The sequence below is a fragment of the Oncorhynchus mykiss genome, chromosome 22 (genome assembly GCF_057628025.1).
Source record: "Oncorhynchus mykiss isolate SJ-2025 chromosome 22, ASM5762802v1, whole genome shotgun sequence".
Lineage (NCBI taxonomy): Eukaryota > Metazoa > Chordata > Actinopteri > Salmoniformes > Salmonidae > Oncorhynchus > Oncorhynchus mykiss.
In genome coordinates, this window is record NC_143043.1 from 37,849,180 (window position 1) to 37,875,207 (window position 26,028).

A 26,028-nucleotide genomic window follows, 5' to 3' on the forward strand; every position below is an offset into this window, starting at 1 on the left:
AACAAATGTAGGTCAGTTTGCATTTTATTTGCATTTGTTAAGAATTGATATACTCAAATAATTTATATTCTTTATCTTCTGTCTACTCCTAGTTCCTGCCAAGATCCACCTACCTCTAGAACTGCAAGGCATGGGGGCAGTACATGCTGTCAAGGGTGAAGTGGTTACCATTAAGATTCCAATCAGTGGCAAACCCGACCCTCAAATCCAATGGCAGAAGGGACCAGAGATCATGGGATCATCTGCCCACACTCAAGTGATTGTCACAAGATCATTTACTTCACTCGTCTTTCCTAAAGGAGTTCAGAAGAAGGATACAGGTTACTATGTAATCACTGCCAAGAACCGATTCGGAGCTGACAAACAGACCATTGAAGTTGCCGTGGCAGATGTACCAGATCCTCCTAAGGGCATTAAAGTCAGTGAAATCACTAGAGATTCCATCACTCTAACCTGGAGTCCTCCTGAAAAAGATGGCGGAAGCCCTATCATCAACTACATTATCCAGAAGTGCCCCACATCAGGTGACAGGTGGATCCGCGCTGGTAAAACCAACGAGCCTAAATACACCATGATCGCTCTGTTTGGCAAGACAAAGTACCAGTTCCGTGTCATTGCGGAGAACCAGTTTGGTCTAAGCGATCATTCTGAACCAACTGAGCCTGTTACAACAATAGAGGATAAATCTGTTATCAGAAACTACGATGAAGAAGTTGATGAAGCTAGAGAAATCACCAAAGAAGAGGCTCCACATTCATCAAAAATCAAGATGGTGGCTGCCCAGTACACAATATCTGAAGAGCTGGCACGTGCCGGAACATTTGGCGTTGTTCATCGCTGTGTTGAAAACAAGTCCAAGAAGACATTCATGGCCAAGTTTATCAAGATTAAAGGTACTGATCAGGAGCTGGTTGCTAGGGAAATTGAGACACTAAATCTTGCTAAACACAAAAACTTCATGTACCTACACGAGTCCTTTGGCAGTTTGGAAGAAATGGTCTTGATCTACGAGTTTATCTCAGGTGTGGACATCTTTGAACGACTTGGCACAGGCAACTTTGAGCTCTCAGAACTGGAGATTGTTAGGTACCTGAGACAGGTGTGCTCAGCTCTGAAGTTCTTGCACAAACTCAACTATGCTCATTTTGAAATCAAACCTGACAACATTGTCTACACCACAAGAAAGAGCACAAACATCAAAATTATTGAAACGGGCCAGGCTAGATTACTGACTCCTGGAGAAAATATCAGAATCAATTTCACTGCACCAGAGTACTGTGCACCTGAAGTCCACTGCCATGGTCTTGTCAGCACTGCAACTGACATGTGGTCAGTTGGTGTGCTAACCTATGTGCTCCTCAGTGGACTTAACCCCTTTGCAGCAGAATCAACCACAAAAATGATTGAAAATATCTCAAATGCAGAATACATCTTTGACAGTGAGGCCTTCAAAGAGACCAGCATCGAAGGTATGGACTTCTGTGACAGACTGCTGTGTAAAGATCTGAAGAAACGTATGACTGCTCATGAAGCTTTGGAACATCCTTGGCTTAGGTTGAAGCTGGAACACCTCAGCACAAAGACTATCAAAACATTGAGACACAGAAGATACTACCAAACATTGGTGAAGAAAGACAGAGAGACAATCGTCTCAGCAGCGCGTGTTGCTTTTGGTGGTGGATTCAGGAGTTACAGAGGTTATGCAGTTGGCAAAGTCAAGATTGCGTACCCTGTAGAAGGTCTGAGAGCCGGTCCAGTCATGCATGGATCTTCAGAGGAAGGTGGGCATGTCAGATTTGTTTGCAACATTGAAAATTACGATGAAACCACAAAAGCAATTTGGTACTTTGGCACCCGCCAGTTAACAGCAAGTCACAAATATGAAATCAGCTACTTCAATGGAGTTGCTAGCATCTACGTCAAGGAAATTGAAACATCTGATGATGGTGTCTACAGATGCAAAGTTGTCAGTCAGGATGGTGAAGATAGCACCTATGGAGAACTCTTCGTTGAAACAGTGAGATGCTATCGTGAACACTTTATTGGACGCTCACTTACAAAGAAGAGAAAGCTTGATAAGCAAAGACTTATGCAAAGACCACCAGAGTTCACTCTGCCTCTGTACAACCGCACTGCTTACATCGGTGAAGATGTTCGTTTTGGTGTAACCATAACAGTGCATCCAGAGCCAACAGTAACATGGTTGAAGGCTGGACAGAAAATCAAACGAAATGATAAGAAGTACACTTTCATTAGTGACAAGGGTCTTTATCAATTGATGATCCACAATCTTGAACTTGATGACGATGCTGAATATACTGTTATGGCCCACAACAAGTTTGGTGAAGATTGTTGCACCGCACGTCTGACAGTGACACCTCACCCTGTTAGTGAAGACACCATGAGGCCAATGTTCAAACGGCTGTTGGCTAATGTGGAGTGTGTAGAGGGCCATAGTGTCCGTTTTGACTTGAGGGTCTCTGGAACACCTGCACCAACCCTGAAGTGGGAGAAGGATGGCAGGCCATTGGAATTCAACCAACAAATCGCAGTTGTCCAAGAGGATGTAGACTATCACGTTCTGCATGTCAGAGAAACTCTTATTGAGGATTCAGGTCTTTACAAAGTTACCGCAACAAACTGTGTTGGATCAGTGTGTTGCCAGGCCACACTGAAGGTGGACCGCATTACATATAAAAGAAGAGAATATAAGAGTGAGGTGGAACAACAGAAGTATGTTCAACAACAAATTGACAAGACACTGAAAATGGCACAATGCCTTTCCACCACTGAAGTTACTGGATTCAACCAAGTGGCTCAAGAGGCTTTGAAACACGCTGCAGACATATACAAGCCAGGAGTGAGCACCAAACACTGCGAGGGTGAATTTGATATCACAGAAGAAAAACCATTCGTAAAGATCGAGGAAAGGAAACTTTGCATGCCATATAAAATTCCTGAGCCACGTGTCCATGATGCAAGTGCTCTGGATGAAGACCTGTTGATTAAACACTTTGTACCTTTGTCTGACATGAAGTGGTACAAGAAACTCAGAGACCAGTACGAAATGCCTGAGCGGATGGAGAAGATTGTACAGAAGAGACAGAAACGCATTCGTCTCTCCAGGTGGGAGCAATTCTATGTCATGCCCCTTCCTAGAATCACTGACCAGTATAGGCCTAGATGGCGTATTCCAAAGCTCACACAAGATGACTTGGAAACAGTAAGACCAGCAAGACGGTCACCTTCTCCTGGATCAGAGGCATCCTTCAGATCAAGAAGACGCTCCCTGGGTGATATGAGTGATGAAGAGCTTCTGCAGCCCATTGACGATTACCTCTCAATGAAGAAAGCTGAGGAGGAAAGGCTCCAACTTGACGAGGAGCTTGAACTTGGCTTCTCTGCCTCCCCAAAAAGCAGCCCTGTCCGGTTCGAGTTATCTGCTCTGCGTCATGAAGCGAAGAAACATGTTGCAAGAAGAGGAGTATCACAAGTAACCGAGCACAAGGTCAAGAGAACAGAAGTTTCACAGTTCATGAGGAGGAGAAGATCACTGTCTCCTACATACATTGAGCTGATGCGCCCTGTTTCTGAGCTGATAAGAGCTCCTCGCCCATGTCCTCTAGAGCCAGAGGAGATTGTGGAAAGGAGATCACCCACCCCTGAGAGGACACGTCCACACTCCCCCAGCCCCCCAGCTTCAGCTGAGAGATCCTCCCGCTCATCCTCAAGATTTGAGAGGTCAGCCAGATTCGACATCATGTCCAGATACGAGTCAAGAAAGGCTGCACTGAAATCTGAGCGCAAGTACCAGACAGTGACCCAAACACCCTTCAGCCTCGACCACGCCCCACGTGTGACCGTGAGAATGCGTTCTCATCGCGTCCCATGTGGTCAGAATACAAAGTTCACTCTGAATGTCCAAGCGAAGCCTGAGGCTGAGATCCAGTGGTTCCACAATGGACAACTGATTCAACAAAGTGAGAAGTTCCGCTTCACAAACATGAGTGGAGTGCTGTCTATACAGATCTGTGATTGTCAGGCAGAGGACAGTGGCACGTACCGTGTTGTTTGCTCAAACTCAAAGGGAGAAGCGTCCGACTATGGTATCCTTGATGTTTCTGAAGGTGAATTCTCCACATATACATCACGTCGTAAAGATGAGGTGGCTCCACAACCATTTGTTCCTGATATCACAAAGACAGACCATTACCACATATCATCCTTCAAGGCAGCTTCCTCCTCAGCAACACACATGGAGGTGAAGGAAAGTAAATCAAAGTTAACTGAAACATATGAAAGATATGATACATCTGAACGATTTGTATCTGCATCTGAAAAATATGCTGCATCCGCTAAGTATGCATCAACTGAATACTTATCATCTGCAGCATCCTTATCGTCAGCATCTTCTGGAAAGTTTGAATTGACTGAAAGATACTTGTCGGGTGAAAGACATGCATCGTCTGAAAGATACGCATCATCAGAAACATATGCTTCATCTGAAACAAAAATTAGGGCTATGGAGGAGTCAGAAGTTGAGCAAGTGACTGTTCATAAAGTCAAGTCGACTCTGGCAGCCAGAATAATAACTAAACCACAGTCTGTAACAGTTAATGAGGGAGAGACTGCTCGATTCACTTGCGACATTGATGGTGAACCAGCACCAACTGTTACATGGATGCATGAGGGACAAGTCATTGTATCCTCTCATCATCGTATGGTGTCAACCACGCAGTACAAGTCTACCTTTGAAATTTCCTCTGTCCAATCTTCTGATGAAGGAAGCTACACACTGGTGGTTGAGAATGCTGAGGGGAGACAAGAGACTCGGTTTAGCCTGACCATTTTCAGAGCAATTGTTGAAGAGGAGTTTGTTGTCTCAGTGAAGTCACCAGAGCCTGGATTCAAGTCTCCTGAACGAGTAGCTTCACCTCCCAGTGTTCCCCCAACCCCTACCTCATCAATCAAGTCTCCTGAACCAATCATGTCACCCGCTAGTGGGAAGTCGCCAACCCCATCAATCAAGTCTCCTGAACCAATTACTTCGCCTCCAAGGGTGAAGTCCCCTCCCCCAGTCAAGTCTCCTGAGCCAGTCATGTCGCCAAAGGGAGTGAAATCACCTCCCAGGATCAAGTCTCCTGAACCAGTTGTATCGCCTCCAAGGGTGAAGTCCCCTCCCCAAGTCAAGTCTCCTGAGCCAATCATGTCGCCAAAGGGAGTAAAATCACCTCCCAGAGTCAAGTCTCCTGAACCAGTTGTCTCACCTCCTAGGGTGAAGTCCCCTCCCCCAGCCAAGTCTCCTGAACCAAAAGGAGTGAGGTCACCTCCCCAAGTCAAGTCTCCTGAACCAAAAGGAGTGAAGTCACCTCCCCAAGTCAAGTCCCCTGAACCAAAAGGAGTGAAGTCACCTCCCCAAGTCAAGTCTCCTGAACCAATCACACCTAAGAGAATCAAATCTCCACTAACTGTGAAATCCCCAACTCCTAAAGCTCCAAAGATTGTCCAACAACTCAACGCCGAAAACTCAAAAGACAAAGTGAGAATGTCCTGTGTATCTGAAAGCAGCGTGAGAGAAGTTGTGTGGTACAGGAATGGAGTGAAACTGACACAGAGCAGTCACTATGAGTTCCACATGTCTGTGGATGGGCATTGTTCCCTCATTATCAATGACCTCTCTGAGAAGGACCAGGGAGAATACTCTTGTGAGCTTATCTCAGAAGGAGGAGTCTCTGCTAAATCTTCATTCTCATTTGTCGGCCAAGTGTTCCAATCCATCTACACTAAAGTCACAGCTTATGTGCAGCAACACATGGCCATGAAAGGTAAGTTCTGCCATAAAAAGTATTTTGATTAAACTCAATTCTGTACCAATTCTATACACGTTTGTACATGCATGTTTCTAGTGGTTCCTTGTCTCTTTTCGTCTATTTCAGTGAAAACCAAACAAGTAACAAAGAGTCAAAAAGAGGCATCTATGGCTATGGCTTCCCATACAAGTTCAGAACAGGTCGTTAAGAAGGAAATCCACGGAGGAGCTCAGATGATGATGATGGGGGAGAGTGCTGCTCTTAGTAGCATGCAGGAAAGCTTCTCTTCCCAATCAGCCCACATGGCTTCTTCTTCTATGCACCAGGAGACCTCTTTCAGCAGCTCCAGTATGTCTAGCATGGCTGCCATGGCTGCTGAAATGCAGATGGAAACCATGTCTCTATCTAGCATGTCTTCCATGACATCTTCCCATACCATGAGCTCCAGCAGTATGACCGAAATTATGAGTCACTCTCACCTGGAGGGGTCCTCCATGAGATCCATTGCACAGGGTATGCTAGGTGAGTATCTCATGCATGCTTATGGCATACAAGTCTTACAATGCATTATAGCCACATTATAGGGCATTATACCTTCAGGCTTTAAACAAGTAATGCTGCAAAGCTGCTACATACAGTTTTGGACTTGTAAATTAATGATATGTACCAGTTGATTCTTGAAGAATATAACTAATAAATGCCTCATGAGCTTAGTTCAACTGTCATACCTCACCAGAATCCAAAATAGAAACTTGTTTTACTCCAATGTTTTTAACAATGTAAGTGTAAGCAAACACTATATCACTATAAAATATGGTTAAAAATATAATTTTGATATCATGGATGGTCAGTCCTTGCATCCATAGTCTATGAATTTGAGAGTGGCTCAATTTCTCCATCCCTCAGCTTTTTACCGAAACAGGGGAACATTTTAATTGTTTCAACTTCGGATTGCCCCTTTAAGTAAAATATTTGCCATATTTGTAGTGGTGTAGTTGTCTAAGTATTTTTTTGGTTTTCTCTAAAAGGTGCAACAGGTGCACCAAGAATTGAAGCTCTCCCAGAGGATATAACCATTGAACTTGGGAAGGTTCTCACCGTAGCCTGTGCTTTCTCCGGAGAGCCCACACCTAACATCGAATGGTCCCGCAGTGGAAAAACCCTACCTGGTGAGAAGCATGGCGGTAGGTTCCATATCGAGACCTCAGAGGACCTCACTACACTCATCATCACCAGTGTGAAAGAGGAGGATGCTGGAGTGTACACCCTCAAACTGTACAATGACTTTGGATCTGACACTGCAACAGTAACTGTAAGCATTCGATCATAAAACTTAAAAAACAGTCCAAATATTTCTATCCTCCCCTTTCCCAACTTCAATGCTTTTTATTTATTAATTTAACAAAAAATAATCTTACTTGATAAAGACCTGGATTTCTGTTATTGTAAATATGAACTATTTTTATACCAAACATGACATTAATTTATGCCAAACTAGACTAAAGTCTAAAGTTGTTATAAAATGTGCCATATTGGATAATTATGACTTAGGATTTTTGATCCATTTTTCTGTGACATGTACATAATGTATATAGCCGAATTTAACGGTTATGGAAAATGTATGAATTGTTATTTATGACAATATTAACTGAAACAAAAGGAACTAAATGTTTAACAGGAGAAAGTTTCACATGAAACGAATACCCTGAAAAACCTGAAACTAAACTCCGTGCCTCAACAAAAAGTTGAAGTCTTAAGATTTCCTCAACAGGTAGAGAGGTTCCCTGTTGAAGTTTATACTAAATCAGAGAGACGAGATGTTAGACACTGTTTGTTATTACCTGCAGTGTTATTATCATACTCCTATGAATTGTAACATGATCATAAGACCCTGAGTGCTGTTTGCATAAACCCTCATGTAAGTAGCACAACTAGGCCTTGTGTTTTGGACTGACTATGTCATACCACCATTTAAATGACATGCTCAAGGTGCGAGCGGCCTGCACTTGAGCTGAAATGTTTTTTTTGGGTGCTCTGTTTCTGGCAAATGACTGCTTGATTGATTTTCGGAACAACATCAACCTGGCCATTACAAATTGAAAGTCCATCAGGCACTTTTTTTGCAGAATCAGAGCCATCTCTTGGAGGTTTGCTTGAGTGCGTTACTTTTGTGTGTTAGCTTTAGAATTTCACCTTGTCAGGTGTTAGGGCAAACATCAAGCAAGTGTACCACAGCGACAACACCTGCTGTGTTAAAATTAAAAGAAAACCAAATGTATTAACTGTACTGCCCTGCACTTTCGTTTGATTTAAATTAGAATTGTAGAATGAAATGCAACCTCCCCTTGATTTAATAAAGCATGATATCAGCACTAAAATGTTTTATCATTTGTGTTCATTATTGGTATGCAAGCATGTATGAATGTATGTGTGTGTGTGTGTGTGTATGTATGTACACTATGTACTGTATGTATGTATACACTGAACAAAAATATAAATGCAACGTGCAACAATTTCAAATATTTTATTGAGGTAAAGTTCATATAAGGAAATCAGTCGATTGAAATAAGTTCATTAGGAAGACCTGCTCTTTCCATGGCAAAAACTAAACAGGTTAAATCTACTTCAATCAGTATAGATGAAGGGACGGCTTTGAGACTATTGAGACATGGATTGTGTATGTGTGCCATTCAGAGGGTGAATGGGCAGGACAAAAGCGGGTGCCACTTATTAGTAGGAATGTGTTCTTAATGTTTTGTACACTCACACTACATGACCAAAAGTATGTGGACACCTGCTCATCAAACAGTTCATTCCAAAATCATGGACATTATTATGGAGTTGGTCCCCCCTGTGCTGCTATAACAGCCTCCACTCTTCTGGGAAGGTTTTTCACTAGATGTTGAAACATTGCTCCAATTCAGCCACAAGAGCATTAGCGAGGTCGGGCATTGATTGTTGGCCGATTAGGCTTGGTTCGAAGTCAGCGTTCCAATTCATCCCAAAGGTGTTTGATGGGGTTGAGGTCAGGGTTCTGTGCAGGCCAGTCAAGTTCTTCCACACCGATCTCAACAAACCATTTCAGTATGGACCTCACTTTGTGCATGCTGAAACAGAAAAGGGCCTTCCCCAAACTGTTGCCACGAAGTTGGAAGCTCAGACTCGTCTAGAATGTCATTGAATGCTGTAGAGTTAAGATTTCCCTTCACTGGAACTAATGGGCCTAGCCCGAACCATGAAAAATAGCCCCAGACCATTATTCCTCCTCCACTTTACGTTATGCATTGGGGCTGTTAGCATTCTCCTGGCATCCCCCAAACCAAGATTAGTCTGTTGGACTGCCAGATGGTGAAGCGTGATTCATCACTCCAGAGAACACGTTTCCACTACTCCAGAGTCCAATGGCACAGAGCTTTACACCACTCCAGCCAATGCTTGGCTTTGCAAAAGGTGATCTTAGGCTTGTATGCGGCTACTCGGCCATGGAAACCCATTTTATGAAGCTCCAGACAAACAATTAATGTGCTGACGTTGCTTCCAGAGGCAGCTTGAACTCGGTAGTGAGTGTTGCAACTGAGGACAGATGACTTTTAAGCACTACGCGCTTCAACACTTGGCAGTCCCGTTATGTGAACTTTTGTGGCCTACCACAATGTGGCTGAGCCACTTACAGTTGACCGGGGCAGCTCTAGCAGGGCAGAAATTTGACAAACTGACTTGCTGGAAAGGTGGCATCCAATGATGGTGCCATGTTGAAAGTCATTGAGCTCTTCATTTTGGCCATTCCACTGCCAATGTTTGGTTATGGAGATTGCATGTCTGTGTGCTCCATTTTCTACACCTGTCAGCAACAGGTGTGGCTGAAATAGTGGATCAACTAATTTGAAGGGGTGTCCACATACTTTTGTGTTTATATACACTACCGTTCAAAGGTTTGGGGTCAGGTAGACATGTCCATGCTTTTAAAAGTGAAGCAGAGTTCCCCTGTCCAGTGTCTGTGTTCTTTTGCCCATCTTAATATTTTATTTTTATTGGCCAGTCTGATATGTCTTTTTCTTTGCAACTCTGCCTAGAAGGCCAGCATTCCGGTGTCGCCTCTTCACTGTTGACGTTGAGACTGGGGTTTTGCGGGTACAATTTAATGGAGCTGCCAGTTGAGGACTTGTGAGGCATCTGTTTCTCAAACTAGACACTCTAATGTACTTGTCCTCTTGCTCAGTTGTGCGCTGGGGCCTCCCACTCCTCTTTCTATTCTGGTTAGTAGTTTGCGCTGTTCCGTGAAGGGAGTAGTACACAGCAATGTACCAGATCTTCAGTTTCTTGGCAATTTCTCACATGGAATAGCCTTCATTTCTCAGAACAAGAATAGACATGAGTTTCAGAAGAAAGTTATCTTGTTTCTGTCCATTTTGAGCCTGTAATTGAACCCACAAATGCTGATGCTCCAGATACTCATTTACAGTGCCTTGCAAAAGTATTCACCCCATTGTCATTTTTCCTATTTTGTTGCATTACAACCTGTAATTTAAATGGATTTTTATTATGGATTTCATGTAATGGACATACACAAAATAGTCAAAATTGGTGAAGTGTAATGAAAAAAATACCTTGTAACAAATAATTCAAAATAAATTCAAACGGAAAAGTGGTGCGTGCATATGTATTCACCCCCTTTGCTATGAAGCACCTAAATAAGATGTGGTGCAACAAATTACCTTCAGAAGTCACATAATTACTTAAATAAAGTCCACCTGTGTGCAATCTAAGTGTCACATGATCTGTTCTGAAAGGCCCCAGAGTTAGCAACACCACTAAGCAAGGGGCACCACTAAGCAAGCAGCACTATGAAGACCAAGGAGCTCTCCAAACAGGTCTGGGACGTTGTGGAGAAGTACAGATCAGGGTTGGGCTATAAAAAAAATATCCAACATTTTGATCGTCCCACGGAGCACTGTTAAATCCATTATTAAAAAATGGAAAGAATATGGCACCACAAAAAACCTGCCAAGAGAGGGCCACGCACCAAAACTCATGGACCAGGAGGACATTAATCAGAGAGGCAACAAAAATACCAAAGATAACCCTGAAGAAGCTGCAAAGCTCCACAGCAGAGATTGGAGTATCTGTCCATAGGACCACTTTAAGCCGTACACTCCACAGAGCTGGGCTTTACGGAAGAGTGGCCAGAACATGTTTGGTGTTCGCCAAACGGCACGTGGGAGACTCACCAAACATATGGCAGAAGGTACTCTGGTCAGATGAGACTAAAAGGTAGCTTTTTGGCCATCAAGGAAAACACTATGTCTGGCGCAAACCCAACACCTCTCATTACCCCGAGAACACCATCCCTGTGGGGATGTTTTTCATCGGCAGAGACTGTGAAATTGGTCAGAATTTAAGGAATGATGGATGGCGCTAAATACAGGGAAATTCTTGAGGGAAACCTGTTTCAGTCTTCCAGAGATTTGAGACTGGGACGGAGGTTCACCTACAAGCAGGACAACAACCCTAGCATACTGCTAAAGCAACACTCGAGTGGTTTAAGGGGAAACATTTACAGTGCCTTGCGAAAGTATTCGGCCCCCTTGAACTTTGCGACCTTTTGCCACATTTCAGGCTTCAAACATAAAGATATAAAACTGTATTTTTTGTGAAGAATCAACAACAAGTGGGACACAATCATGAAGTGGAATGACATTTATTGGATATTTCAAACTTTTTTAACAAATCAAAAACTGAAAAATTGGGCGTGCAAAATTATTCAGCCCCTTTACTTTCAGTGCAGCAAACTCTCTCCAGAAGTTCAGTGAGGATCTCTGAATGATCCAATGTTGACTTAAATGACTAATGATGATAAATACAATCCACCTGTGTGTAATCAAGTCTCCGTATAAATGCACCTGCACTGTGATAGTCTCAGAGGTCCGTTAAAAGCGCAGAGAGCATCATGAAGAACAAGGAACACACCAGGCAGGTCCGAGATACTGTTGTGAAGAAGTTTAAAGCCGGATTTGGATACAAAAAGATTTCCCAAGCTTTAAACATCCCAAGGAGCACTGTGCAAGCGATAATATTGAAATGGAAGGAGTATCAGACCACTGCAAATCTACCAAGACCTGGCCGTCCCTCTAAACTTTCAGCTCATACAAGGAGAAGACTGATCAGAGATGCAGCCAAGAGGCCCATGATCACTCTGGATGAACTGCAGAGATCTACAGCTGAGGTGGGAGACTCTGTCCATAGGACAACAGTCGTATATTGCACAAATCTGGCCTTTATGGAAGAGTGGCAAGAAGAAAGCCATTTCTTAAAGATATCCATAAAAAGTGTTGTTTAAAGTTTGCCACAAGCCACCTGGGAGACACACCAAACATGTGGAAGAAGGTGCTCTGGTCAGATGAAACCAAAATTGAACTTTTTGGCAACAATGCAAAACGTTATGTTTGGCGTAAATGCAACACAGCTGAACACAGCATCCCCACTGTCAAACATGGTGGTGGCAGCATCATGGTTTGGGCCTGCTTTTCTTCAGCAGGGACAGGGAAGATGGTTAAAATTGATGGGAAGATGGATGGAGCCAAATACAGGACCATTCTGGAAGAAAACCTGATGGAGTCTGCAAAAGACCTGAGACTGGGATGGAGATTTGTCTTCCAACAAGACAATGATCCAAAACATAAAGCAAAATCTACAATGAATGGTTCAAAAATAAACATATCCAGGTGTTAGAATGGCCAAGTCAAAGTCCAGACCTGAATCCAATCGAGAATCTGTGGAAAGAACTGAAAACTGCTGTTCACAAATGCTCTCCATCCAACCTCACTGAGCTCGAGCTGTTTTGCAAGGAGGAATGGGAAAAAATGTGTCTCTCGATGTGCAAAACTGATAGAGACATACCCCAAGCGACTTACAGCTGTAATCGCAGCAAAAGGTGGCGCTACAAAGTATTAACTTAAGTGGGCTGAATAATTTAGCACGCCCAATTTTTCAGTTTTTGATTTGTTAAAAAAGTTTGAAATATCCAAAAAATGTCGTTCCACTTCATGATTGTGTCCCACTTGTGGTTGATTCTTCACAAAAAAATACAGTTTTATATCTTTATGTTTGAAGCCTGAAATGTGGCAAAAGGTCGCAAAGTTCAAGGGGGCCGGATACTTTCGCAAGGCACTGTACAACATCCGTTCTGCAAGTCACATTCTGTTAAAGGTCCCAAAAGCACACACATCCCTGCAGTTTTGCCTTGAAAATTAACACAACGTGCCTTTGGAACACAGGAGTGATGGTTGCTGATAATGGGCCTCTGTACGCCTATGTAGATATTCCATTTAAAAAATATGCCGTTTCCAGCTACAATAGTCAGTTACAACATGAACAATGTCTGCACTGTATTTCTGATTAAGTTAATGTTATTTTAATGGACAACAAATGTGATTTTAGTTTAAAAACAAGGACATTTCTAAATGACCCCACATTTTTGAACGGTAGTATATATATATAACACAATACCTCATCATGTAAAAAAAAAAAGAAAACATATGTATAACCTATTACCTAATAGCCATGTAGAATGAGGTAACTGATAACAAACACAGTGCAAGGTATGTCTACTCATCAATTCTAAATTAAGCCCTTTTGGATTCTGGCTGAACACACACATACACACACACACACACAGAGATAGGGCCCGTATAGGCTGGACAAATGTAGCACAACGTAATATGAGGCTAAGCATGATTGCTGAAGAGAATACCTTCATGAAGTTACAAAAATGATATATTTAAAGTTGACTCCACGCTTGATAAACTCCTATACCAAGAAAAACATAAGAAGGACAAAAGAAGATGCCAAAGTAGACACCTTCGTTGAGAGTCTCTTGGTTTCATTTGTTGTGGTAAGTGTGCACACATCCAGCAGATGGCATAAGTCTCAGACGATTCAGAGGCGAGGGAAAATAGCTTCAAATATTAGTGCTGTTCCTAAAGTTTCCATCAACAGCATTTCACCCATATGGGTCTTCATCTTTGTTGCCAGCCTCTATTGACATTTTCCAGAACAATCTGGCTGAGGGCAGCCTCCTTGCTACACCTCTGAGGGGGTGTTTGATATCTCTGAAAGCCTTTCACCACCTAGAGGGGGTATTAATTGTAGCCTGTTATACCATTCAGCCACATGCTAAATCTCACAAATACCAAACAAAGAGCAGCATATCTAATTGTTAGACAGGTTTACTGGAAATTGGAACATTAAATGCTTTTATTTTCCATAATATGTTTTTATTATTTTCCATAAGTGAAGTAATAAATGAAAAATTAAACTGCATTATTCTGAAACTATTGGAAAATGCTTCACAACTTCTCTACTAAAACTACAGTCATGGCTGAACGGCTATATTTCCGTTGTAGTTTTTGGACTGTGGGGCCACTGGGATCGCTAAAATTGTCCCAAGTCTGATGCTCCACCCCTCATCTGCAGCTTCCATATTTGTCCATGTACTTGTTTGCATAATGCTTACCTAAAATAGGGGGACATATTATGCATAAAACCCCTGTTATAAAAGGGGGTGTTATGCTCTTTTTTACCCATTTGTTGAATGAATTGAAAATGAAATCAACGAAGATGTGTACCATTCAATTGGATTTAGGTGAAAAATGTGGTGAATAAAAAATACAACAATGCGTAGAGGGATGGGTATGTTTCTCCAGGAGATGGCACTTGTGCTTTCTTTTAGAACGAATCCCAACCCTGTGGTCCCAACTGTTACAGCAGGTTTCCCCAATTGGCGGCCCACGGGCTGTTTTATTTGGCCGCCCAAGTTTTCAGAAAAAAATTAATCGCTTTTGGAAATCTGTTCCAAAGTATTCCCACACACAGAGAGATGTGATTGTATACAAATGATACCAATTAATAATTGATTGGATTTATATAGCACTTTTCTACTAACTGAGTTACTCAAAACACTTTGCATAGTATGGGGAAACACCATTTTTGTGTCAGAAAGCTCATCACATATCAGCTATCTGGTGGAGAGGTGAGGAGTGATAAATGCCAAATAGGAATGAGGGGGATGATTCGGTGGCCTTGATGGATTGTGGCCAGGTTGGGATTTTGAATGACCACAGAGATTCAGTAAACCAGTTTTAATGCCTCATCCAAAAGATGGCACCGGACGCAGGGCAATGTCCCCAAATGTAATCAAGGTTTGAAATGATTATGCTTTAGTTAAATATTAAATATGTTTGGGCTTATTGCGGTCAATTTCCAGTCTAAAACACTTGTTTATTATGTTTCAGCCACATGACCATCCGATCAAGAAAAAATTGGCCCGTGGCTGAATGTTGCTCTGTCATACAGTGTGTATAGGAATGACACAAACCTTGTGAATAGGTGTCTGGACAAGTAATACATGACTGTCTCCCAGAAAGAGAAATACCTGACTATAAAAAAATGTGTTCAAACATCCTTGGCGCAGACAGTAAATAGCCAATTTTACTATATTTGTTATACATAATTTGCAATTGTCATTTGTTCATTTGTTCTTAATTTAGTTTGATATATTATATATTGTTATACAATATATTATAGTATATATATGTCTACATGTGTTATATATTGTTAAATACTGTCTAATACTTCTATACCATTTTATTTTATTGCAACTTAATTTAGGATGATTTCCATGCTCTGCTGCACTTTCATATTTCAAATAATCATGATGAAATATTTGAAATACAGTATTGCATTGAACACATTTGTGAACACATTGCCACTTGCTCGGCTGTACAGTACTTTTACCAACACAACCAAATGAATATGCATTAGTAAACATGCTGCTGACATTCTATCAGATCCAGCTGCTCCTGCCTTCAGCTGATGAGTGGCACTATTTGGATAAGAATTGGCATCATAGGAAACGTGAAGCACAAACAATGAATAACCAGCAACTGACTTGTCCAGTGATCTGTGGTGTTAATAGTTGGGAAATCCCGTGTCTGTAGTGACCATGAAGGGACTATTTGGTAGTTGATACTACAGTACATAATTTAAGGTATCTGAAAATAATTTATTGGCTATAAATAATTGTCTTTCTTAAATGGTGATTTTTTTTGCCTCTTCACAGTTACCTCTCCCTTATTTGAAAGAGAGGCCAGCTCGGCAGGTCAGGGGGGCCTTTCTGGCTTCAGCAGCTGCTTTGCATTTTTACACCATAAGCATAATGTGATGTCTTGGCAGTGAGGCACAAAAAGCATAAACCTGAAATGACCCACACCTCCATTTTGTCTTGGTCATTTCCACTTTCTATGTTTCCTTCCATGTATAGGATATTGTTCGTTGGTGTTTTCCTATCAAAAAAACTGCCCTGTCCTGTTAGTTTTCATTAGAACAAGTTGGTGTGAGAGTTTATAGCTCACCCTAACTTGGATTTAGCGACCTGCAGCTGTCCCCGGCTGACATGTGAGCCAGGCCAGTAGGACAGAAATGGCTTGCCTGTATAAATCACATCTCCATCCCCCTGTGTTCGTTGACCAAAATAACCCTCTTCAGTGTATCAGTGCCGGGGGCTGAGCGAGGCTGGGAGGGCCAGGGGACATGGAAACCCATGCCTGCTTTCTACAAATAGGACAAACTCAGTCAGGTCCTGGTTCCTCAAATCTCAACCAAAGATTTTGGGCCTGGGGGCCTTTCAATACAAATGGGCTGAATCTGGAACCTTTTGCTCTTGTTTACAAACATTTGTATATAGGCCCATTTCGCCAAAATCCATGTGGATAGAATGCAAACAAGTTTTCTCTTTTGGTAAAAATAAATATATCCAATGACAGCTAACATAGTGCCATAGTGAGTTCCGATGCTGCTATAGTTACAAGCTAAAATAAATACATTGTGCGTACAAACGCTACAAATAATGTTTGCAATATTCTCATATTTGGCTGTTTTTATTCATATCATCCTGTAATGTTTGATCGAAATGTTGTTTAAAAATAAACAGAGAAATTGTGAGGTGATGGATGGTATAAATATATTAGATGGAAGTATGTATTTCATTATTCCTATAAAATGCATGGTAGAAAGAACGGGTGGTTGAGAACAACTCACACAGCCAGTGATGAAAACTGTTTCTAAATGACAGACACTGGCAAAATTATTTTGACAAGATACACCAAGATTATATAAGCTTCGTGCATTCATTTTGTAAAGTGAGTTTCATTCCCACTTCCTGCCTATGCCCATCCAAGCAGTCAAGTCAAGTGATGTAGCTTATTGTATTTTGACAGCGCCTCATGCGTGGGAAGATAACGTGACTGACTGCGAATACAAGCTCTTCAAAGAAACTGTTTGCAGTAAGAATACAGACTGGATGAAAGCCTTACTTTGCAACAAGAACAGTACATGATTACTGAGTCCACTCTATGAGTCCACTCCTGGCAGTGTGGTGCCAGCACAACAACCTCTCCCTCAACGTGTTGAAGATAAATGAGCTGATCGTGGACTACAGGAAAAGGAGGGCCAGGCACGCACTCATTAACCTCGACAGGGCTGTGGTGGAGCAGGTCGAGAGCTTCCTTGGTGTCCACATCACGCATCAACTATCATGGTCTTAATACACCAAGACAGTCATGAAGAGGGCACGACAATGCCTATTCCCCTTCAGGAGACTGAAAATATCTGGCATGGATCCTCAGAGCTTCAAAAGGTTATACAGCTGCACCATCGAGAGCAACCTGACTGGTTGCATCACCGCCTGGTATGGCAACTGCTCGGTCTCCGACCACAAGGCACTACAGAGGGTAGTGTGTACAACCCAGAACATCCCTGGGGCCAAACTTCCTGCCATCCAGGACCTCTATACCAGGCGGTGTCAGAGGAAGACTCTAAAAATTGTCAAAGACTCCAGCCACCCAAGTCGTAGATTGTTCTCTCTGCTACCGCATGGCAAGTGGTACCGAAGCGCCAAGTCTAGGTCCAACATGTAACATGTACATATTATTATTTTTACCTGCTGCTTGTTAATTTAATATTACTGGCATTTCATGTTTTTGCAACACTTTCACAGCATCTTAGCATTTACAGTACAAGTGATGGGCACTGATATGGAAAGTTTACAGTATATCGATATCAGTTGCATTTTTTCGATAGAATAACGATATACACTGAGTATAAAAACATCAAGAACACCTTCCTAATATTGAGTTGCACCCAACAAGTGTCGAAAGCATTCCACAGGGATGCTGGCCCATGTTGACTCCAAAACTTCCCACAGTTCTGTCAAGTTGGCTAGGTGTCCTTTGGGCGGTGGACCATTATTGATACACAAGGGAAGGGAAACTGTTGAACGTGAAAAACCCAGCAGTGTTCCAGTTCTTGACACAAACTGGTGCACCTGGCACCTACGACAGTACCCCCTTCAAAGGCACTTTAATATTTTGTCTGGCCCATTCACCTACTGAATGGCACGCATACACAATCCATGTCTAAATTGTTTCAAGGCTTAAAAATCCTTCTTAAACCTGTCTCCTCCCCTTCATCCACACTGATTGAAATGGATTTAACAAGTGACATCAAGGGATCATAGCTTTCACCTGAAAATAGCATATTTTGTAGTCTCAGTATACAGTTGAAGTTTACATACACCTTAGCCAAATACATTTTAAATCAGTTTTTCACAATTCCTAACATTTAATCCGAGTAACAATTCCCTGTCTTAGGTCAGTTAGGATCACCACTTAATTAAAAAAATATGAAATGTTAGAATAATAGTAGAGAAAATGATTTCTTTCAGCTTTTATTTCTTTCATCACATTCCCAGCGGGTCAGAAGATTACATACACTCAATTAGTATTTAGTAGCATTGCCTTTAAATTGCTTAACTTGGGTCAAACGTTTTGGGTAGCCTTCCACAAGCTTCCACAATAAATTGGGTGAATTTTGGCCAATTCCTCCAGACAGAGCGGGTGTAACTGAGTCAGGTTTGTCGGCCTCCTTGCTCACACATGCTTTTTCAGTTCTGCCCACAAATTTTCTATAGGATTGAGGTCAGGGCTTTGTGACGGCCACTCCAATACCTTGACTTTGTTGTCCTTAAGCCATTTTGCCACAACTTTGGAAGTATGCTTGGGGTCATTGTCCATTTGGAAGACCCATTTGCGATCAAGCTTTAACTGATGTCTTGAGATGTTGCTTCAATATATCCACATACTTTTCCTGCCTCATGATGCCATCTATTTTGTGAAGTACACCAGTCCCTTCTACAGCAAAGCACCCCCACAACATGATGCTGCCACCCCCGTGCTTCACGGTTGGGATGGTGTTCTTCGACTTGCAAGCCTCCCCCTTTTTCCTCCAAACATAACAATGGTCATTATGGCCAAACAGGACAATCATTGTCCCCATGTGCAGTTGCAAAACATAGACTGGCTTTTTTATGGCGGTGTTGGAGCAGTGGCTTCAAACCTTGCTGAGCAAGCCTTTAAGGTTATGTCAATATAGAACTCATTTTACTGTGGATAGATACTTTTGTACCTGTTTCCTACAGCATCATCACAATGTCCGTTGCTGTTGTTCTGGGATCGATTTGCACTATTTGCACCATTGTATGTTCATTTCTTGGAGACAGAACGCCTCTCCTTCCTGAGAGGTATGATGGCTGCGTGGTCCCATTGTGTTTATACTTGCGTACTATTGTTTGTACAGATGAACGTGGTACCATCAGGCATTTGGAAATTTCTCCCAAGGATGAACCAGACCTGTGAAAGTCTTGGCTGATTTCTTTTGATTTTCCCATGATGTCAAGCAAAGAGGCACTGTGTTTGAAGATAGGCCTTGAAATTCATCCACAGGTACTCCTCCAATTGACTCAAATGATGTCAATTAGCCTATCACAAGCTTCTAAAGCCATGACATAATTCTGTAATTTTCCAAGCTGTTTAAAGGCACAGTCAACATAGTGTATGTAAACTTCTAACCCACTGGAATTGTGATACAGTGAATTATACGTGAAATAATCTGTCCGTGAACAATTGTTGGAAAAATGACTTGTGTGATACACAAAGTAGATGTCCTAACTGACTTGCCAAAACTATAGTTTGTTCACAAGAAATTTGTGGAGTGGTTGAAAAACAAGTTTTAATGACTCCAGCCTAAGTGTATGTAAACTTCCAACTTCAACTGTATATCGGTTTTATGAAAAGAATATTGCAATTGTATGAATGTTCACTTTTCTGTTCACTTCCACGGCTCTGTGAAGTCCTTACAACTGCTTTCTGATTTTCCATTAGGCCAGGTGTAAATGTTCTGGGAGCCTTTACCTACCTTACCTGTCTGTGTGTTTATTTGTATTTCATGTAATGGACATGACTGGTGTCAAATTGGTGAATAAAAAAAATAACAACAACAAAAAAGAGAAAATGTAGTGCGTGAATATGTATACACCCCCTTTGCTATGAAGCCCTTAAATAAGATCTGGTGCAACACATTACCTTCAGAAGTCACATAATTACTTAAATAAAGTCCACCTGTGTGCAATCTAAGTGTCACATGATCTGTCACATGATCTCAGTATATATACACCTGTTCTGAAAGGCCTCAGAGTCTGCAACACCACTAAGGCACCATTAAATCCATTATTAAAAAATGGAAAGAATATGGCACCACAAGAAACCTGCCAAGAGAGGGCTTCCCACCAAAACTAATGGACTAGGCAAGGAGGGCATTAATCAGAGAGGCAACAAAGAGACCAAAGATAACCCTGAAGGAGCTGCAAAGTTCCCCTGCGGAGAATGGAGTATCTGTCCATAGGACCACTTTAAGCCGTACACTCCACAGAGCTGGGCTTTTTAGAAGAGTGGCCAGAAAAAAAAGCCATTGCTTAAAGAAGAAAATAAGCAAACACATTTGGTGTTCGCCAAAAGGCATGTGGGAGACTCCCCAAACATATGGAAGAAGGTACTCTGGTCAGATGAGTCTAAAATTTAGCTTTTTGGCCATCAATGAATGCACTATATCTGGCGCAAACCCAACACCTCTCATCAGCCCGAGAACACCATCCAGGGACTGGGAAATTGGTCAGAATTGAAGGAATGATGGATGGCACTAAATACAGGGAAATTCTTGAGGGAAACCTGTTTCAGTCTTCCAGAGATTTGAGACAGGGACGGAGGTTCACCTTCCTGCAGGACAATGACCCTAAGCATACTACTAAAGCAACACTCGAGTGGTTAAAGGGAAAACTTTTAAATGTCTTGGAATGAGCTAGTCAAAGCTCAGACCTCAATCCAGTTGAGAATCTGTGGTATGACTTAAAGAATGCTGTACACCAGCGGAACCCATCCAACTTGAAGGAGCTGGAGCAGTTTTGCCTTGAAGAATGGGCAAAAATCCCAGTGGCTAGATGTGCCAAGCTTATAGAAACATACCCAAAGAGACTTGCAGCTGTAACTGCTGCAAAAGGTGGCTCTGCAAAGCATTGACTTTGGGGGAGGGTGAATAGTAATGCACGCTCAAGTTTTCTGTTTTTTTTGTTGTCTTATTTCTTGTTTGTTTCACAATAAAAAAATATTTTGCATCTTCAAAGTGGTAGGTATGTTGTGTAAATCAAATGATACAATGCCCTCAAAAATCTATTTTAATTCCAGGTAGTAAGGCAACAAAATAGGAAAAATGCCAAGGGGGGTGAGTACTTACGCAAGTCACTGTTCCTATGCAAATCAGCTACTGAATATCCCTAATATCTAGGACCCAAATATAATGCTGTATAATTATTATAACAGAGTTGGTTGTGTTGCCAATTTAGTGCAACTTTGTCACTAGGTCTAGGGGTTTGTCAGACCACCCTAGTGACTTTTCCTATGAAAGTAACAAATTCAGCGACTGTACTTTTTACAATTGCCCCTGGGTTTTCCCTTAGAGTTTTGATAGGCCTAAATATAGAATTTATTTTCAGTCAGCCAAGATGAGAGTGAAAGAGAGCAGCTGCCTGACTAGGACCAGACCAGACTGTAAGAGCAGCCAACAGTGCTCTGTGCTTCTGAAAGAAAACATGAGGAGAGGGGGAAAAAGGTCACTGATCACAAGCAATGGCAATTTAATTTTGTGACATCATGAATACAGTATACAATATACAGTATCAAATATTGTAAACCATATCCCAAAAGAAACTAATTATAAACATAACAAAGCATTAGGCTATACAACCTTTTCAGGTGTTTCCCAACATCCGCAAAATGGCGACGTCCTAATTGCAAAAAGTTCCAAATCATTTTGTTATTCTTTTAATAGTGTAGCCAAGGTGGGACATTGAACATAACTTGTGGTTACTGAAGATACCATGGCATCTTACAGCAAGTGTAGGGCTGTTAACCCTGTCCTGAACAAATACTCAACCTGGCCATACCATCATGGCAAGCTTATTGTTCCAAGCTTCAACAGCTCATTCACCCCTCACTTCTCCATTGCATTAGCACCCAGATTATTGAATGTTCTCTATCAATTTGCTAGTCAAATAAACAATAAAAAAGTTTTAAAGTACATGGTTGGGTTTAACACCAAGTTAATTCAGGAATTATCAATTTTTTCCCAATAGGATGCTTTCAATTGACAGTATATTGTGAATGATCCCATATATTAGTCATTTTACAGTCATTTCTCAATACACAAACGTTTCTAAAAGAAATAGGATGTCCAGATGTATACGTGATGTAATATGCTTGATTCAGAGGGGTTGGGTTAAATGTGGAAGACACATTTCAGTTGAATGCATTCAGTTATACAACTGACTAGGTATCCCCCTTTCCCTTTCCTTGTTGGTTACAATCCTTTTAGTCGTTACATTTTCAATAAATTATTTCGACAAAAATATTTCAGAGCTAGATATGAACATGATTGGCATACCAAACCTTACTGGTCAAGGCATTTTACGTTTCCCAGAGGAAGGATGTTGAACATCTTCAAGCAATGTTGTTACCAAAGCAGGTTACAAAACCTAGAGTTATCTAACACTCAAGTCTTACTAACTAACTTGGCACTAATTATCAACACATATAACCTGTACTAAGTCTTCTGTACATGTTGGTACAGTACACCAACATATTGCCAACAGTGTATATTTTAATTTGTTTAAATCTATGGGATGTAACTAGCATGGTGACTAATAGTGTAAATATTGCATTTGTTCCTCTTGTAAAGGGGTTCGTCTTTAGTTTGAGTGACAGGGACAGCCACTCTCTCCTTTTGGTCACCAGCTATTTAATGAGTCAGTTACTTATTTTTTGTACATTAATTATAATATTTGTTTCTGTAGTGTTAAGTTGATTTAAGTTAACTCCATATTAATTATCACCTTTTATGAAAGAGTAAATATTAGTACCCAAACAAAGAGCAATGAAACGCTGATCTCCCACCAGTGTGGAGTGAGTGACAGGTGTGAGCTTGCATAAATGGCTCCTTTTCCCATGATGCCTCTGACAGGGTGGCCAATGGGGAGTGGCAGTGAAGTGATGATGCTGTTTTGTCCCCAAGTATATAAAGTTAAACAACCATATTGGTACTTCTGAGCAGTTGGAGCATTCCCAGCCTTGCCTCAGGTGTAGGGATTTGCAAGGAGAAAAACAGAACTACACAGCTAAGAAACTGTGTGGTTTTGTTTTTGGGTGGTTATTTTGGAGGCTCAACCGTTCTCACCTTGGATTTTCTGGAAACATTTCTGGATAAAGAGATAGCTGCTGAGGCTACAGCCATCTGGGCACTGTCCCATCTGTTCAAGGCACCCTTGTGGATACAAGTAAGTCATTTTTACTTGGTAATCAATTATGCAACATGTCTTATTTCCTTAATCGTTGTTTACATTGTTTGTTGCTAAACAATAGTTTTAGCAAGAATGGTTCCACAGTATGGACATTGTTATATTTGATTGTAAATATTTATAATACTTTGTCACTTACTGTTAATTGAATATCTTTACATTAAAAACGCTGTTGCTGATAACTGCTGTTTTGGATCCCTCAAGGTTACTTTATGGTGAATTTGGATTGGTGCTATGATTCAGAAAGCCAAGAATAGCCCCTGATAGCATTAGAGTGGTGTCCCAGCTGCGGAGCAATGTCTTTTTAAGGGAATCAGCAGCAGGGCTATCAGTTGCACCTCCAGCTATGTGCCACATGGTGACTGTCAATCAAGCAAGCGAGGGACAGATTATTTTTGGAGACTGCCATATCTGTCGCTCAGATTCCAATCTTGAAATATCTGAAGTTAATTCAGTTTTGTACAGGTTTTTATTGAATTCTAACGTCTGATGACATTTGACATGATGGTCCAAGTCTTTTGATGTATTGGAAAAACATGTATTTATGGTGGTCATAAACACCCTAAAACAGGGGATTTGAGCAGGCCCTCCCATAGGAATTCACAGGAGTCAAATAGTTTTGCATTATCACTTGGATTATCCTACGTTTAAATCCATGACATTATGATACTCTCAAAGCAATTCTTATAGCCTATTGTGTAAATGTAAAATAAGGAAGATATTTGTTTTTGGATAAGGTTTTGATATAGGTAAAGTTCCTCCCCAGTGACAGAGTTGATTGAGATTTTGACTGACAGGGACAGTCTGGTAGTGTCACTTCAGTTATAGCAAGGCAATGGTATCGAAGCGAGTTTACAGAAGGGCTGCCTGTGATAGAAGAAATACATTGCCCTCAATTTGATGTTTAAAGAGATATTCTGTTGGAGTTTTTGATTCATTTTGTTGATGTAGTATACGGATGCAATGTCATGATCAGAAATGTCTCAGATTAATGTGGACCTGGGACATTTGTGTGCACCTGGCCTTTGTCATTTGCTTGACATAAAACATTCATTTTTCTCCAGTGTGTTTTAATCCCAGGCTGATAATAACCTATCCATTGACATTCAATTGGGATAATTCATTAGTATATTGATGTTGATATTTCACTGTTGCATGGAAGTATGCCTACACAGGTGTCTCAGAGACTGTTTCTAAAGAGGAATATTACATTTCCATATTGGATATATGACTGCTTCTGAATAAGAGCTGATGGAGAAAGTTGTTAAACCAGGGCAGATTTTAACTTGAGTAATTTATAAAACATACAGACTGAATTTACTAAACATTTTGTGTATTGTGACTATGGTGAAGTAAATTGGTTTCAATGTTATAAAATGTAGCCTATGTTCTCTGTGCTATTGTAGAATAACATGGTTACATCCTAATTTATTGTCAAACAACATAGGCCTACATAGGGAGGTTTAGGTCACTAGATTCCCGAACAAATAATAGTATTTTGTTATTATAATGAAAAAATGAATGTGACAACTGAACTTTGGTCTAATTGGTTAAGTTGGATATTGATATCTTGTAAATTGTATAATGTAGGCAGAAACGTGGTACTTGTAATGTAAGCCCAGGCCTGATTCTTCTAGAATGTAGGACTGGTGCCTGTGAATGTCATGAAATAAGCCTAGCTATTTACGTCCAATCTTGCTCATATGGTTACATGCATGGTAATGCATTTCTGAACCTGCCCATTGCAATTCTGAACTTTTTATGATCTCTTTGAAACGTTCTAGTGAAATATAAAACTTCATGGATTGCAGACTTGTGTTAGTGAGAGCTCTATAATATAGGTTAACTTCCAATTGTTTGGCATGTTCATTTAATAATCAACGCAAAAAGTAGGCATACATTTCTCTTGGCCATTTCTGTTGTGTAATTACATAGATTTTTACGTTTAGAGTGGCACTGTAAATTGCCTGTAGGCCTAAGCATTGTAGGCCACATGTTAACTGCCATTGAGTTCTGCTGATTGTCAGCCTCCAGTTGTTATTGTCTTGTCTTTGGGCTGACACTAGGTACTGTGTCCCAGGGTTTGGCCAGGGTTTGGCCAGGGTTTGGCCCTAACATGCAGACCCCATGGAGCCTCTGATTTCCGGAACTGACAGGCAGACAAGCTGCTTTGGGCCAGGTGGAGGGAGCATTTCTGACGAGTCCCTCAGCCTCATTTCTCTGCTGCTAAAAATATCCTGTTGCGCTGCTCTCAGATTGTTTCGGACCCTTCATATACTGTATTAAGTAAAACCATATCACTCAGCTAGATATCAAATGGGTATTGTTGTGAGGCCAAAGTATAGACTGCAGATGAAAATGTGCTGTTTAGCTAAATCGGGCACTAATACACCTCAGTATTGTCTAAATTGTTGATTATTGTGT

The 26,028-nt window shown here is 41.2% G+C and overlaps 2 protein-coding genes across 46 annotated transcripts in view; both read left to right on the forward strand.

The window, feature by feature from the left end:
• LOC110501775 (titin) overlaps positions 1–7,140 on the forward strand; it is a 175,594-nt gene extending 168,454 nt beyond the window's left edge. Inside the window, exons 195-198 of the mRNA XM_090215073.1 lie at positions 93–4,127; positions 4,785–5,825; positions 5,937–6,332; positions 6,839–7,140. Of these exons, the coding sequence (XP_090071199.1) occupies positions 93–4,127; positions 4,785–5,825; positions 5,937–6,332; positions 6,839–7,140 (5,774 nt within the window). The remainder of the gene's footprint in view (positions 1–92; positions 4,128–4,784; positions 5,826–5,936; positions 6,333–6,838) is intronic.
• Positions 7,141–23,354: 16,214 nt separating this feature from the next.
• LOC110501770 (titin) overlaps positions 23,355–26,028 on the forward strand; it is a 186,535-nt gene continuing 183,861 nt past the window's right edge. For all 45 annotated transcript variants that reach the window (XM_090215944.1, XM_090215945.1, XM_090215946.1 and 42 more), the window contains exon 1: positions 23,355–23,583. The gene's annotated coding sequence lies outside the window, so the exon portion shown is untranslated. The remainder of the gene's footprint in view (positions 23,584–26,028) is intronic.